This window comes from Danio rerio, chromosome 5 (genome assembly GCF_049306965.1).
Source record: "Danio rerio strain Tuebingen ecotype United States chromosome 5, GRCz12tu, whole genome shotgun sequence".
NCBI lineage: Eukaryota > Metazoa > Chordata > Actinopteri > Cypriniformes > Danionidae > Danio > Danio rerio.
The window spans coordinates 20,563,185-20,577,319 of record NC_133180.1 but is presented as its reverse complement, the minus strand read 5'-3'; the positions used below and the strand labels follow the sequence as shown (position 1 = coordinate 20,577,319).

The 14,135-nt window shown below is 34.0% G+C and overlaps 1 protein-coding gene across 3 annotated transcripts in view; it reads left to right on the top strand.

The window, feature by feature from the left end:
- The first annotated feature begins 2,996 nt into the window (after positions 1-2,996).
- The window catches only part of trpv4 (transient receptor potential cation channel, subfamily V, member 4), a 51,110-nt gene continuing 39,971 nt past the window's right edge, over positions 2,997-14,135 (top strand). For all 3 annotated transcript variants that reach the window (XM_005165152.6, XM_068221210.2, XM_005165151.6), the window contains exons 1-2: positions 2,997-3,211; positions 12,504-12,603. In XM_005165152.6, the coding sequence (XP_005165209.1) occupies positions 12,595-12,603 (9 nt within the window). In that variant the 5' untranslated portion in view covers positions 2,997-3,211; positions 12,504-12,594. The remainder of the gene's footprint in view (positions 3,212-12,503; positions 12,604-14,135) is intronic.

The following is a 14,135-nucleotide window of genomic DNA, read 5'->3' as shown; positions in this document are numbered from 1 at the left end:
TCTATTTTCCAGTTGCCTGACTTTTTTTAAAAACTCAGTAAACACACCCCAAACAACATTTCTGTTTTGTTGCTGTGCACTGGAGAGGTTATTTCATGCGTTTATTTTTTTTTTCTCTTGTCGTGAACTGACTTTATGTCAACTTAATTTATTCTGAAATGAATGATTTTGGTCATGAGTAAATATCTCACTGGCACAGAGGACAAAACGGAAGCACTCCATCATGATGTGGACTCGTGTGACTGATGCATTCTGGTGCTGTTTTGCTCCTCTACTGTAATTTATTATCTTAAAGTGTCTTAATTGATCACAGTTATAAATAGTCTCTTTTAAATCTTATTAAAGTATGTCCTTGCTTAAGTTGTTTTGTTGTGTTCTTTTTTGTGGCTGTGCTAAAAAGTTTAACCGCGATCAAACTGTTGTGTAACAAGTACATAAAATAACCACTAATTATCTGTTTTTTAAATCGGTTAAGTTTGTGATCTGACCTGCTAACCATACGTTTTTTTTTTTGATGACAAACATCAAGTAAGTTGAAGCAGTTCTGTGATCAGTCTAATTAAGTTTCTTGAAAATTGTGATGTGACAATTAATTTTTAATCAATCAATTTTATATTATAAAGGTCATACATTTTTTTTATTCATTCTTTATTTTTATAATGTCAATAGGACCCTGACAACAGAGTATGGATCCAAATGCAGGTTTATTAAACGGAGATGGTCAGGCAAGCAATGATCAACACGGGCAAACAGATGTACACAGGAAATCCAGAGTCATAGTCAAATATCAGGCGAGTGGTCAGAAGGCAGGCAGCAGTAAACAATAAGGCAAGGCTATACAAGGCAAGGCAATGAAAGGAAAGGAAAAGACGTCATAATGTTCACAATACTGTTTAGACTCTGATGCGCGTGTTTGTGTACTGTAAAAATAGTCCTGGTAATCAGTTCATGTCAGTGTGTGTAATCCACTGAATGAGGAACAGGTGCATGTGAGCAGTGCATGATTGGAACTTGTAGTCCATGTAATGGCTAATTTGTAGTCAGTTAGCGATCTGCAGCCCTTAGATCGCTGATAATCATAACAATTTTTTACCAGGATAATCCTACCATATACAAGGATACTCTTCTTCCAGGTAATCTTGGCCAAAATGGCCGAAAAAACAAACAAACAACAAAAGGTTTTATTTTTATTTTATTTAAAAAATAATATACGTTGAAGTCAGAATTATTAGCCCCCTTCGATTTTTTTCTTCTTTTTTAAATATTTTCCAAAAGATATTTAACAGAGCAAGGACATTTTCACAGTATGTCTGATAATATTTTTTCTTCTGGAGAAAGTCTTATTTGTTTTTTTTCGGCTAGAATAAAAGCAGTTTTGGATTTTTTTATGTACCATTTCAGGGACAAAATTATTAGCCCTTTTAAGCTATATTTTTTTCTCGATAATCTACAGAACAAACCACAGTTATACAATAACTTGCCTAATTCCCTTAACTTGCCTAGTTAACTTAATTAACCTAGTTAAGCCTTTAAATGTCACTTTAAGCTGTATAGAAGTGTCTCAAAAATATCTAGTAAAATATTATATACAGTCATCATGGTAAAGAAAAAATAAATCAGTTATTAGAAATGAGTTAATAAAATTATTATGTTAAGAAATGTGTTGAAATAATCTTCTCTTAAACAGAAATTGGGGAAAAAATAAACAAGCGGTCTAATGATTAAGGGGGGCTAATAATTCTGACTTCAACTGTATATACAACAATGAAAATAATAAAAAATAAATAAATCGTGTAAGATTACCCCCCAGAATCAGCAGTTTCTAATTGTAAGTTAGCATTGTTTCTAGTGTTGTTGATGTCATATTTAGGAGGGCTTTTATTTCATATATTGAGATTGCACATTTTAAAAAAGTCTTAGAGAGAAATAATGAAATGTACATTAATATTGCAGTTGTTATGACATATCTTTGCTTAAAATATGGGCAATTAGATATATACATTTTCCATATGTCCTAGAATAATGTTACTGTTCAGACAAATCTCTGGTATTTGAGTTTTTCCTTGTCATTATTTGTTATTTAATTATTAAATAAATATGAAAATAAAATAATAAAAAATATAATAAAATAATAGTTAAAATATTACATAAGTATTGCTATATTATTATAATACATGTATAATAATGATACCAAATGCATCTAATACATTCCATAAAAGTTTATAAAAGAGCAAACTTACACCTGTTTTATTCTTTGCAATAGTATGCAAATTTGGGCATAACTAAATTAGCAAATGTTGTTTTTTTATTTCCTACATGCAATATCATTCGAAACATGCGAAACTTAAATATTCTGCATTTCTATTGTCTTTCTTTCTCCCTATAATAACTTTAGAGTAAAATAAATATTAGGAGTGCGCCATTTTTTCAGGTGAACACCAGAGGGCGCCGTTTCCAATATTTCACTGCCCGTAGACGCGCTACAAAGCATTGAGATTTCAGGTAAATTAGCCAAACCGGTTTTACCTGTTATGATACTTGTATTATTTTTCACAATACATGTAGTTGCGTGTTTGTCTAAATATTATAAAACAATGTTATATTACCTAAACTTTATGGCACGCACGACTACATTTCCGTTAACTTTTACTCACTTTAAAAGCACAGCAAAAACATTTAACACTTTAGCGCGTTAGGATAACATATTACGCTAGAAGTTTTTTGTTATAGAGCCAATTTTAAGATGTTCCCAAGCGTTAAAATGAGAAAAGCGTATATATTTAGTTATAACTTTGGTTTGTTTACACGACAGAAGCACGAAGGTTGACTAGTTAGCCTAAGGCTTCTGAAGAATAGCAAGTCAGACGGGGGATGTATTGTTATTTGGCTACTACAAGTCTTCAAATGTAAAACCCGAGCTCAGCCTCTGTCTAAATGAATTGGTAGTCCAGTCCACACCCATACTGCTCCTTTCTCCAGGTCTACGTTCTGTGGGCGGTGTGGAAATCTAAACTCCGCTGCTGCAGTCGCTCTGTCTGTCTGTCTGTTCACACGCTCTATTTGAAAGATGAAGACTTTTACAAAGTTTCCTGAAAAAGCTGTACGGATACCACCTGAACTATGAGTGTGCTAATCCGACTTCGTAAACGGAGTAACTAATACTCATTCTACGAGAAAGAATAAACGTCTAACAGGAATTGTGTCTGTATTGGTAAGTCATTTTTCCAATGGGGTTTCAATGTTGAACGAGTAAAAGCTTTAAAATCCAAGTAGAACAGTTTAAACAGTAGAAGAAAAAGTTTTTTTTCACGTCAAACCATTCCTTCTGAACATTTGTTTGTGTTACAGTAGCTACTTATTTTGCAAACATTTCGCCAAGGGGTGTATTGTTGACATTTTAGCATTTCACCCTCATTACCCTTCATACTTGTAATTTACACTATGAAGGCACAAACGCCACTGTGAATAAAGGGCATTTTTTTCATTGAAACCCCTTCTTTTAATTCCTCTGTCATCATCAAGACAATCTTTGCTATTAGGCCTATATTGAGGTAAAGTTATGTATTTTGGAACAGTGACAACTTGTGGTTTACTGTTCTTAATTCGGTTCGAAGAGCATGTAAGTTTGACTTAAAAACTGTAATTAGCACCATTTAATTAATTGTCAGTGGTTGGCTGCTGATTTACGTATTTAGAATTTGCAACTAATACTTTTCTGAAATTATAGGGTATCATTTTAGGAAAGTTACGAATGTAAAACCAACTTAACTAAATGAAAGCCACTGATGTTATCAAAGTTACAAAATGAACCTGTATCTATAAAATAATAATAAATTCACTAATTGAGAACTCAATTGTGATCATTTTATTGAATCAAAACCTTTGGTACTATTATTGGCACTGATCTTGGTAAAGCAATCCAAAGTCAATATATGACATTTTTATTATTATAAATGATTTTGGTCACATATAGTTATGGCTAATGCACAGTGGGTTAAAAAACTCCTGAATGTCCTCTTGCAACTGTACATGATTATTTCCAAATCTCAGTGTTGTCTTTATCAATTAATCCTGGTTTGGTTTTACACGCACAGATATGTCGATCAAGCTTATGTATTAGCTTCTTATCAAAGTTTCATTTATTTATTTATTTTTAATATTTTGTTTTATTTGACATTGATAAGATATTCAACAAAATAGTACATTACCAATAAAAGAAGAATAAATAGTACAGAAAAATTGACAATGATTACTACAAATAGTTATATATTTAGTCCGATTGGTTCATAGCCGTTATTCTGCCAGTAACAGCACTAGTACCGAACGGCTCTTCACCCTTCTCTCTTGTGTTTTACTCCACCTACGTAAAGCAACAAGCAGAGGACACTTTACAGTTTGACAAATATTGCTGCTGTTGGACAACATAATGTACTTTTGAGGCTTTTTAGTCAAGAATGTAGTTGTTTAGATTGCAACTATGCAGTTTATTTATAAGGATAGTGCCTATTTTAAAATATTTATAATTTCTGAGAGACACCGCATCGTGCTGTCATACTGAGCAAAGATGATAGATGTTGTTCATCCACAAGAAGACGACAGAGACCACATAACAAGCCCTTAAAGGAGAAAAAATACAGTGTAATTTTAAACTACAGCTGATCAAATTATTATTAAACAGGTAAATTATATTCTATGTTGATTTTTCTGTTTTGTACGTTGTAGTGCTGTATTTATACCATCTAACTGTAGTGAAATGAGAGTGAGATGGGACTCGCATATCAGGAATATGTGTTGGCAGAAAGAAAGAAGAAATGTCTGCATGTATTTAGCGCTTTTCCTTATCGCAAACACAACAGCAATCTGGCAGTGATTGCGCTGCTTATTTCAGGGTTAATTATTGTGACATCCTGATTGCAACAGAGAAATACTGTAGACTGTAATAAACTGTAATACTGTAGGGAGATATCTCTGTAGATTGATGGCATTTCATGTCACATTCAGCCTTATAGTCTAAAATTGTGAGCAAAATCACTTGTTTTGTCATCACTTTAGACTTTATGCTGGAGAATCGTTCAAATACTAGCTATAAAGAGAAGTTTGTGAATTAGTGCCGGCTTCTGCTATTCTGACGTCAGCTGCAGATGTGAATGAATGGTGGAAGAAAGTAGTTCCTAATAAAAAAAGGTTTTTAGACTCTCTGTGTTTAATTTTTTTTTTATATACACAATTATGCCATCGTTGTATAAACGCAATATCACACTCATCACAGTGCGATATGGCTGTATAGTATCAATGGTGGGATGCCAAGGCACGCTAACGCATGCCTCCCACCAGTGCCGATATACAGCCACATCGCACGTCTTCGAGTGTGACATAGCTTAAATACATACTGTATACACACAACATATGTTCAACTTATAAACAAGAGATGACAATACTCTCATTTTTACAAAGCCAGTGTCATGAATATATAGCTTAGAAATTAAGGATGAAGATATACAAACTTAAAATGCTAAATTCCCAAGAGTCTTAAAAAAAGTCCCCATGTGGTTTCGGCTTTTTTTTTCTGTAAAGTTTTAAGATGTAGTTGTTCCATTTGAATGATATAAAGCAACTCATTCAGCCATCTCTAATAATGGGAAGCCTTTGAAGATTTTCATTTAAGTAAAATCATCTTTTTAGCTGTAATCATGCCAAACATCAGGGCTTGCTGTTGGGTTAATGGAAAGGTGTCCATTATATTATTAGAATATGCAAAAATAGCCATGTAGTCAGGTTGGATATTGGTTCCATAAACACTGAAAAACAATAAAAAAAAAATTGGACCACAACTCATAAAGAACAGGACAAAACCAAAATAAATGTGGCAAAGTCCCTTATGCCCCACCACACATTTAGGATATAAATAGGGAAATACTTTACCCATACCTGCCAACACTCCCATTTTTCCTGGGAGTCTCCTGTATTTAAGACCTGCCACCCTCCCGTTTTGTTGTTTCTCCCGGAAAACTCCAGTAATCTCACCCCTGGATCGCCGAGTTTGGTATAGTATAGTTACCTGGCTGTGTTATTCAGACACCTCACCCTTAACATCCCAAATCCCCTTTCCCCTGTCTCCATGATTTTCAGAGACAAATGTTGGCAGGTATGATTTTGAGTAATCTGGTTTTAGAGAAGATGTAAAACTTTCTTTACAAAGTTAAAAGTCTATCAGACCTCACATGAGCTTAGAACTGTTTGGACAGTCCGCAGAACTAGCACTGGACACTCTCTGAATCATCTTCATGTTTTCCCACAACCTCATCTCTAGTGAGATCACAGCTGTTTGGCTCTTTGGAGACCCTGTGACATAAAAAAGGAAGTCCAGATCATCCTCTGGGGCTACAGAGATGGAGTCATTTCCAGCTGTCATTTAATGCTGTTTTTATGTAGATAGGCTTGATATTTTCTCCATCTGTTATATTTCAAGTTGGATCTCCAGGTTACGTGTTCTGATGCACCATCCAATTCCCAAAGCACAGTAAAGATGACCCAGGCCATCGCTCTCCCTTGTTATCGGAGCTTATCAAACCCTTTCCACTGTTCTGCTTTCACTCTCTGCAGTGATAATGGACTGTATTGGAGCCGGGTCAGAGCAGAGGTACTGCTGTAGTCAGTATTTGGACAGTGGAGGATTGTGTGAGATTTTCCACCACCCGCTTAAGCAAACATGAGGGGCAGATGAACTGAAGTGCAGAGAGAAACAGCTCTGGCTTCAGTGCTCTTCCACAAGAAGCATGGAGTTTCATTTATTATATTTTATTTTTGAAGAGGCTACATGTAGTATTCAGAAACGCTTGTTTATCGACACTGGTCATTAGCAAGGTTGTAATGGTTTTGGATTTGTCATTATTTTTAGTTTTTATTTTGTTTTGTCTTTTTGTTTTCAAATTCAGTTAGTTTTAATTAGTTTTTAGAGGTAGACTTACTTGTTTTTATATTTTGAAATTGCTTAGTTTTAGTTTAGTTTTTATAAGTTTTAGTATTAGTTTTAGTTTTCATTTTTTAGTTTTGTTGTTTTTAATAAATTTGAAAGATAAAGATACATTTTTGAAATGTGTTCAGAGAAACCATACCATCTACCCATCCTCAAATTCAAATGCAACAAATAAATAATTTTAAGTGTCTGCTCGGGTCGTATTTAATATTGTCACTGTGTTGCTGTCATGTCCAGTTGTTTTTTTTCCGCAAAAGCAACAGCAAGGACTGACTGGAGGGGGACTGGCTTGATCTGGCCAATGGCTTCTGGATTACAGACTGTGAGGTGCCGTAAACACCTCGCGTATGCGTAAAACTGGCAGTGCGAAGTAAATATATTTATTCTAAATGGCTTATGTATTAAATATATTTACACAAATGAAAACGAAGGATAAATTGTTAGAAATTTTGTTAGAAAAACAGTGAACAGTTAACTAAAAACAGTTTATCTTTGCATAGGTAAAAAAGTGGTTGAAACCGAATAAATGTAAAAAATAAATAAATGAATGTAACAAAAGCATTTACATTGACACATTAATTTAAAAAACAAATAAACAAACAAAAAATATATATGTATAAATATCTTAGTGGTGTGCTGTTATTGGCGTTAACATGTGGCGTTAACGCGAGACTCTTAACGCGCAAAACAAAAAATAGCGATGTTAATCTGTTCTCAAAGTTGAGTTGGGAGCTGGGTCTTTACTATGCAAGCTATGATAACTTTCACCTTGATATTATAGCTCGGATGTATACCTAACAGGTGAGGCGTCTGACAAAATGGTGTCCTTCTGAATCAAATCAGCAGGATGCCTTTCTTTATCTTTTACTTACTTCGAAGACACTACTGACTATGCTTACATGGACATCTGTAATCTAGTTATTTGACAACAATATAATTGAGGTGTTTATGTGAAGTGCTTTCATGTAAGAGTTTCCTGTAATTTTGGGTGACTTTTACTGCAGTTTCCCTTTAACTCATGAACATTTCATGCATGTCCCCGTGACAAACTGGAATATTAGACGCAAATAAGGAGTGTTATGGAGTTAAATAACGCACGTCAAATGGAAAGAAAAAAACATACATTTCGCGTGACAGGTGTGTTTGTGTGTGTGTGCGCGCTTGCGATCCTTTACTGACAGCTGCATGTGTAGATCTTGTAGGAAAATATGGCAAAAAGTCCTACATGACAGTTATAGTTTGATTGCGGTGTTTACTTCAATAATATGCCACTAATATCTGCATACTCTACATGTCTTTATTCCATTTCTGATTAGTTCAGTTTTGACTTTAGTAAGATTGTAAGATTAGTAAGATGTAGATTAAATCCAAGATTACAGTGAGAGTAATATTGATAAAAAAGTTAATCTATGCCCACCTATTATATATATATATATATATATATATATATATATATATATATATATATATATATATATATATATATATATATATATATATATATATATTAATATTATTATATTATTATTTTTATTTATTTATTTATTTTTTACTCTGCCTTTCAAAATCTAGTTTTGTGTTGTCCAGATTGCAGATCAGGCTGAAAAATTGTGCCAAATTTTTTGAGAATTTGACAGCAGTAATTGTAACACAAGCAGAAATGTGTTTGTTATTACTCTTAAACGTCCTCAGATGGACTTCTCCGAGTAATCTGGAATATCTCAAACGTGCCTGAACAGGACCAGTGGTTGCTCTTGTGGTGATGAGCTCACAATCTGAAAAACTGGAACCTGCAAGCTGACATTACTCTCCCAGATTGACCAAATATGAGCTGTCTGCATGTATTTAAAGGAATGCTTTACATACAGCTGTATTCGTGCAATCAAATGCTAACCTTAAATATCATGTAATTTTAATAACATTTTCTATATTTTACTTATTTCAGCTTAAGCAGTTAATAAAATAAGTAATAGGTAACCAGTGATTTGTTAAAGAGTGCACAGCTGTACAGTGGGTGGCATGTTCTCCTCACATAAAAAGGTTGCTGGTTCGAGCCTCGGCTGGGTCAGATGGTGTTTCTGTGTGGAGTTTGCATGTTCTCTCCCCGTGTTGGCGTGGGTTTCCTCCAGGTGCTCCAATTTCCCCCTCAAGTAATTGTCTGCAGTGTGTGTGTGAATGAGTGTGCATGGATGTTTCCCAGTGATGGGTTGCAGTTGGAAGGAAAAAATGAATGGGATTTCTAAAGACTTTAGGCCAGTGGCATCAATCCTGGTGCATTGTGTCTTAATGTGTCAAATTTAAAACTACATCATTTAGACATCTTCAAATTATTTATGGTAGTGTAGGTTAGATTTCAGTTGGTTAGTTAGTTGGTTTAACCTAAGTGGCTATCTTTGTGTCATAGTTCGCAAACTCTCTAGAGTCTAGACTGCATTAAAAAGAATACACTGTATAGAGTTGACGACACAATGATTAGCCTTGCTTTGAAATTGTTATTGATGTTTAACAGACCAAGGAAATGTTTCACAGTATTTATTACATATTTCATCTGGAGAGGGTCTCATTTCTTTTAGTTTGATAGAAATAAAATAATAAATAAATAAAAGTTGTATTCGTCCTCTAAAAAAAATATATAAGCTCGAAAAAGTATTCATACCCCTGGCAAATTCTGACCTTAAGTTACTTTCATTCAATCTGCAAGTTTTGCTTTGTTTTGACCAGGAATGACACAGGCTTCTTCCAATAATTGAATGATGTAAGAGGCATCATTCTGAAAAAAAAAAAGTTCCTAGATTTTATTTACATTTGAACAAATATGTGAACTCAGAATTTGCCTGAAGGGAAATTAATAATTTCAGGCTGTATATTTTCTTTCCTGGCTACAGAACAAATTCAAAGACTTGTCTATTTAACCTAAAACATTTTTTTAAAACATTTTCTGGATCACTAGAAATACAGAAAGGAAAACTAACCTCCTAAGTAATGTGAACGCTTTTGTTACTTAGAAAACTTTTTTATTGCTTTTTTCTCACTTTGAAAACCAGTCTGCACTCTTTCTTACTTGGAATGTTTTACTTGTTTCTAGTCCATAAATCTAAAAATTCTTCAATCAAGAAGCATTTTCTAGACAAGGAAAAAAATATTGTCTTGTTTTCAGAAATAATGCATCAAAATTCAGTGAGTTTTTCTTGAAAACAAGCATAATAATCTGCCAAGAATTAGGTACAAAAATTTTTTTTTTTTTTATTACTTCTTTGTCAATTTTTTTTGTTGCTTCAAGGAAGAACTCGAATTATGACATAATAATTCTTGAAATAAGACAATATTTTTTCCTTATCAAGAAAATACTTCTTGGTTTAAGAATTTTTAGATATTTGGACTAGAAACGACAACAAAAATCTTAAGTAAGAAAATCATTTTGTGCAGTGAAATAGATTGACCCTGGTGCTGTTTTTGTTGTTGTTGTCATACTAGGTGCCTGACAGTCACTTGTTACAACATTAGTTGTGTGGAAAAAGAGCAGTGTGAATATTCTATTAAAATATTTTGTTACTTGACTGAGTAAATGATGACCAATCGTTCACTAGGATGAACAGTTTTTTTTAAAGCAGCTCTGGAATTAAACGCTGCATCAGCATTAGTGGCTCTTTTGTGTCATCATCGTTCACTGCCTTAGGATTTCTAACTTAAATGAATGCAACAGAGGAATTTCCCCTTGATCTAATAAGAGAACAGGACAGAGCGACTGTGAGTCATGCCCTGTTCTGGGAAATGAGAGAATCATTTTCGGCCAAAGATAAATCCCTCAATGGATTGTGACATGCAGACAAAAGGGGTGCGTTTAGGTGTGTGTTGAGGAGATTTAAGGGATGAAGGGGTGTTTTTTGCCAGATGTGACCGTTTTTTAGTGAAGTTTTTAAAAGAAAATTGATTTAAGAGTGCAAAATATGCAACATAAGGTAAACACAGAACACAAAAAACAATAGAACAGAAACCAAAATAACAGGAAGGTGTATAAACCGCAATGACCAGAATAACATTGGTACTATTTAAATAGTACTTAGCATTCATTGTCATAGTAGTAATAAAAAATAATACTACTAAGGTTGCTGTTGGTAATGGCTGGATAGGCTTTTATGTGATTTTTGAATAGGTTTTTTATGTGATTATGAATCTTTCATTTTCTTTTTTTTTGTGAAAGAAAAAGTGTGAAATGGTGTCATATTAAATAACATTCAACTATGGATACAATTTAGAGAGAGCTTGAATATTCTTGAATATTTATTAGGTCTAGGTTTGAGTAAAGTGTTGTTTACTTTATAAAGGTCTTTTAACATTTCTTTCATTCCTTCATTCATTTATTTTCTTTTTGACTTAGTCCCTTTATTAATCAGAGGTCACCACAGCGGAATGAACCGCCAACTTGTCCGGCACAGCAAATGCCATTCCAGCTGCAACCCATAACTGGGAAACACAAATACACACTTGCACACAATCACATACACTATGGCCAATTTAGCTTATTCAATTGACCTGTTCCACATGTCTTTGGAAATGTAAGGGAAACTGGAGCACCCGGAGAAAACCAATTGTTTCATATGTTGTCATTGAAAATTAGGGTTATTCCTGTAAGTTTGAATCTTGTTATAATGTCTTCTAAAATCTTGTGTAGATGTACAGTATATAAAAAAAAAAACATGGCACCTTTTTGTTTTTTATGCAAATGATTAATAATTGTTTTTAAAGAAATGTCATTAGTTTACAGAATAAAACATTTTTTTTACTCACATTTAAAAAACATTTTAACTGTAAATCCAGAGTGACTGACAATTTAATTGTCTCTTCCTATTTTACATAACTTTATGTAACCCCAAATAATTTTATTTTATTTTATTTTATTTTATTTTATTTTATTTTATTTTATTTTATTTTATTTTATTTTTTATTTTATTTTATTTTATTTTATTTTATTTTATTTTATTTTATTTTTATTGGAAAGAAAATTGTAAAGAGGTTGTGACCACTCATGTAAGGTCAATAAAAATGTAATCACAAAAAAGTTTACGTTTATGTAATTTTATTTTGTATCATTTAATTTTGTTTAATCTTATTTTAACCTTTTGATTTCATTTAAATTAATTTAATTTCGTTTTTTATCATTGTTTTTTATTTATTTTAATAATTCACAGTTCAGAGCACATCTAACAAATTCAAATACAAAGCTACAACAGGGTGGAGCAGAAAACAGTAAACCAGGAGAGGCAAAACCACAGCCGACAAATGATCTCTAAGAACTGCTTGTGGGCTGGCAAGATTTCCAAATGAGTTTATGTGCTGACAGAATAGTTATACATGAACAGGAAATATGAACCTGGTGTACAAGACTGAATGATTTCAGAAGCCTTTGGGAATATTAAGGAGGACCAGGTCAGCAGACATGGATCTTACAACATCTTTCTTGCTGAGAACCAGTTTGACATTTGTGTTCTGTAAACAACGCTGACTTGCTTTTTTCCCTTCTCCCTAGCTCTCTCTGGCCTCTTGCAGACCCTCAGACAACTTCCATTTCCCCTGAGGAAAAATTTGATATTGGGAAAGTGCACATAGCAGTTAAAGCAATGACTGACGTAAGTAGCTATATTAATTGCCAAAACAATGGTATGATTAACATGTCGTGAAGTGTTTAAGAAGCACAGAACATTTGGTTTTTTACTGCAAAAATGTCTTGCAATATTGTTTAAGGCTTTCAGAAAGTCAGAAATGCTTTTGGTTAGCACACCAAAGTTACAGCAGATGTTTGGTTAGAGATCTCACTGGAGATGCCAACTATTACGTACATACAATGTAAGAAGGAAGAAAAAGCCACTGGATTGTATTATTCAAAGTCATGAAAGTGTCTTTGAGCTGTTTGTGCTGTTACATCCAGCTTGTTCCCAACTGCAATTTAAAGAGGACCTCATACAATAATGCCTAGTTGAGACTGCGTGATTTTAGCCCCGATTTTGGCTCGCCGACAGGTTTTAAGAAATCGCCGACAAATGCCTGAAATCACAGGCAAATCGCTGCTCGTGCACGTGAGTGACAGTCACACAGTATGAAGTCTGTGTGAGTCGCCGATGCCTGTGAGATATTTGGCATGCTAAATATCTGGAGCTGTCGGCGATTCAAATCATGCCGTGTTAATTGAGTTTTGACTGAAAATAACATCAGCGATCGCCTACAGCCAATGAGAGAGCTGCATTCACTTGCGTGTGTGTGTGTGTGTGTGTGTGTATACCTTCTGGAGGACAGCGGGAGGCTGGGGGAGAAGTTAAAAGCGCTCTTTTTTTGGTTTATTTGGACCCACGAAATGGAGGAAAAACTAGTGGAGGTTTAACAGGACTCAGGAGCAACCGTGTCTGTTTGACGTTTCATACAGAAAGAAATTTGTTTATTAGCAACGTTGAGGAGAAATGGCTAATTCCCTTTAAACCCAGGTGAGCAAATATGTACATTTTCTACCCCATTAAAGGCTTCTTTCTCATTATGTAGTTAATAACAAAATATATACTACGTGTTTTTGGCTGTGAGACGTAGTTTGGAGAAAGTTGTTGGCGATTCTTCCTATACTAAAGTCATGCAATGTGAAAGTCCCTGTCGCCGATCCATCTTGCAGTGTAAACAAATCAGCGATGAAACGCTAGCCCAGATAGTCATGCAGTGTGAAAACATCTGTGACACGACTACTTTTAAAATCATGCAGTCTGAACTCGGCATAAATTCATTCATAAAATCTGATAAAAACTCATAAATTGTTTTGTTGAGTAGTTTCTTCAGGTCTCTAATAGTAATAGAAAGCTACAAATTGGCTGGTAGTTACAGAAAGCTACAAATATATACAAGGATCTGCTGGGCAGATTCAGCTGGAGAGATGAACATTGTTGGAAAAGATGTCTTTCAGAAACCAAACAAATACTTCCAATTGGTCCAAAATTTCAGTCTGAAGAAATAGAAAGGCCAGGGTCACAAAGATGCCAACATGGTAAAAAAAACTATTCCAGATGCCTTTTTTCTGTTATTCATCTTCATATTGGTTGTGCATTCAGTAATAAAGGTTATCTCTGAGTTTATAGTCAGTGCAGATTGATTGTAGGATTTTTTTCCTGGCAATTGGATCGAG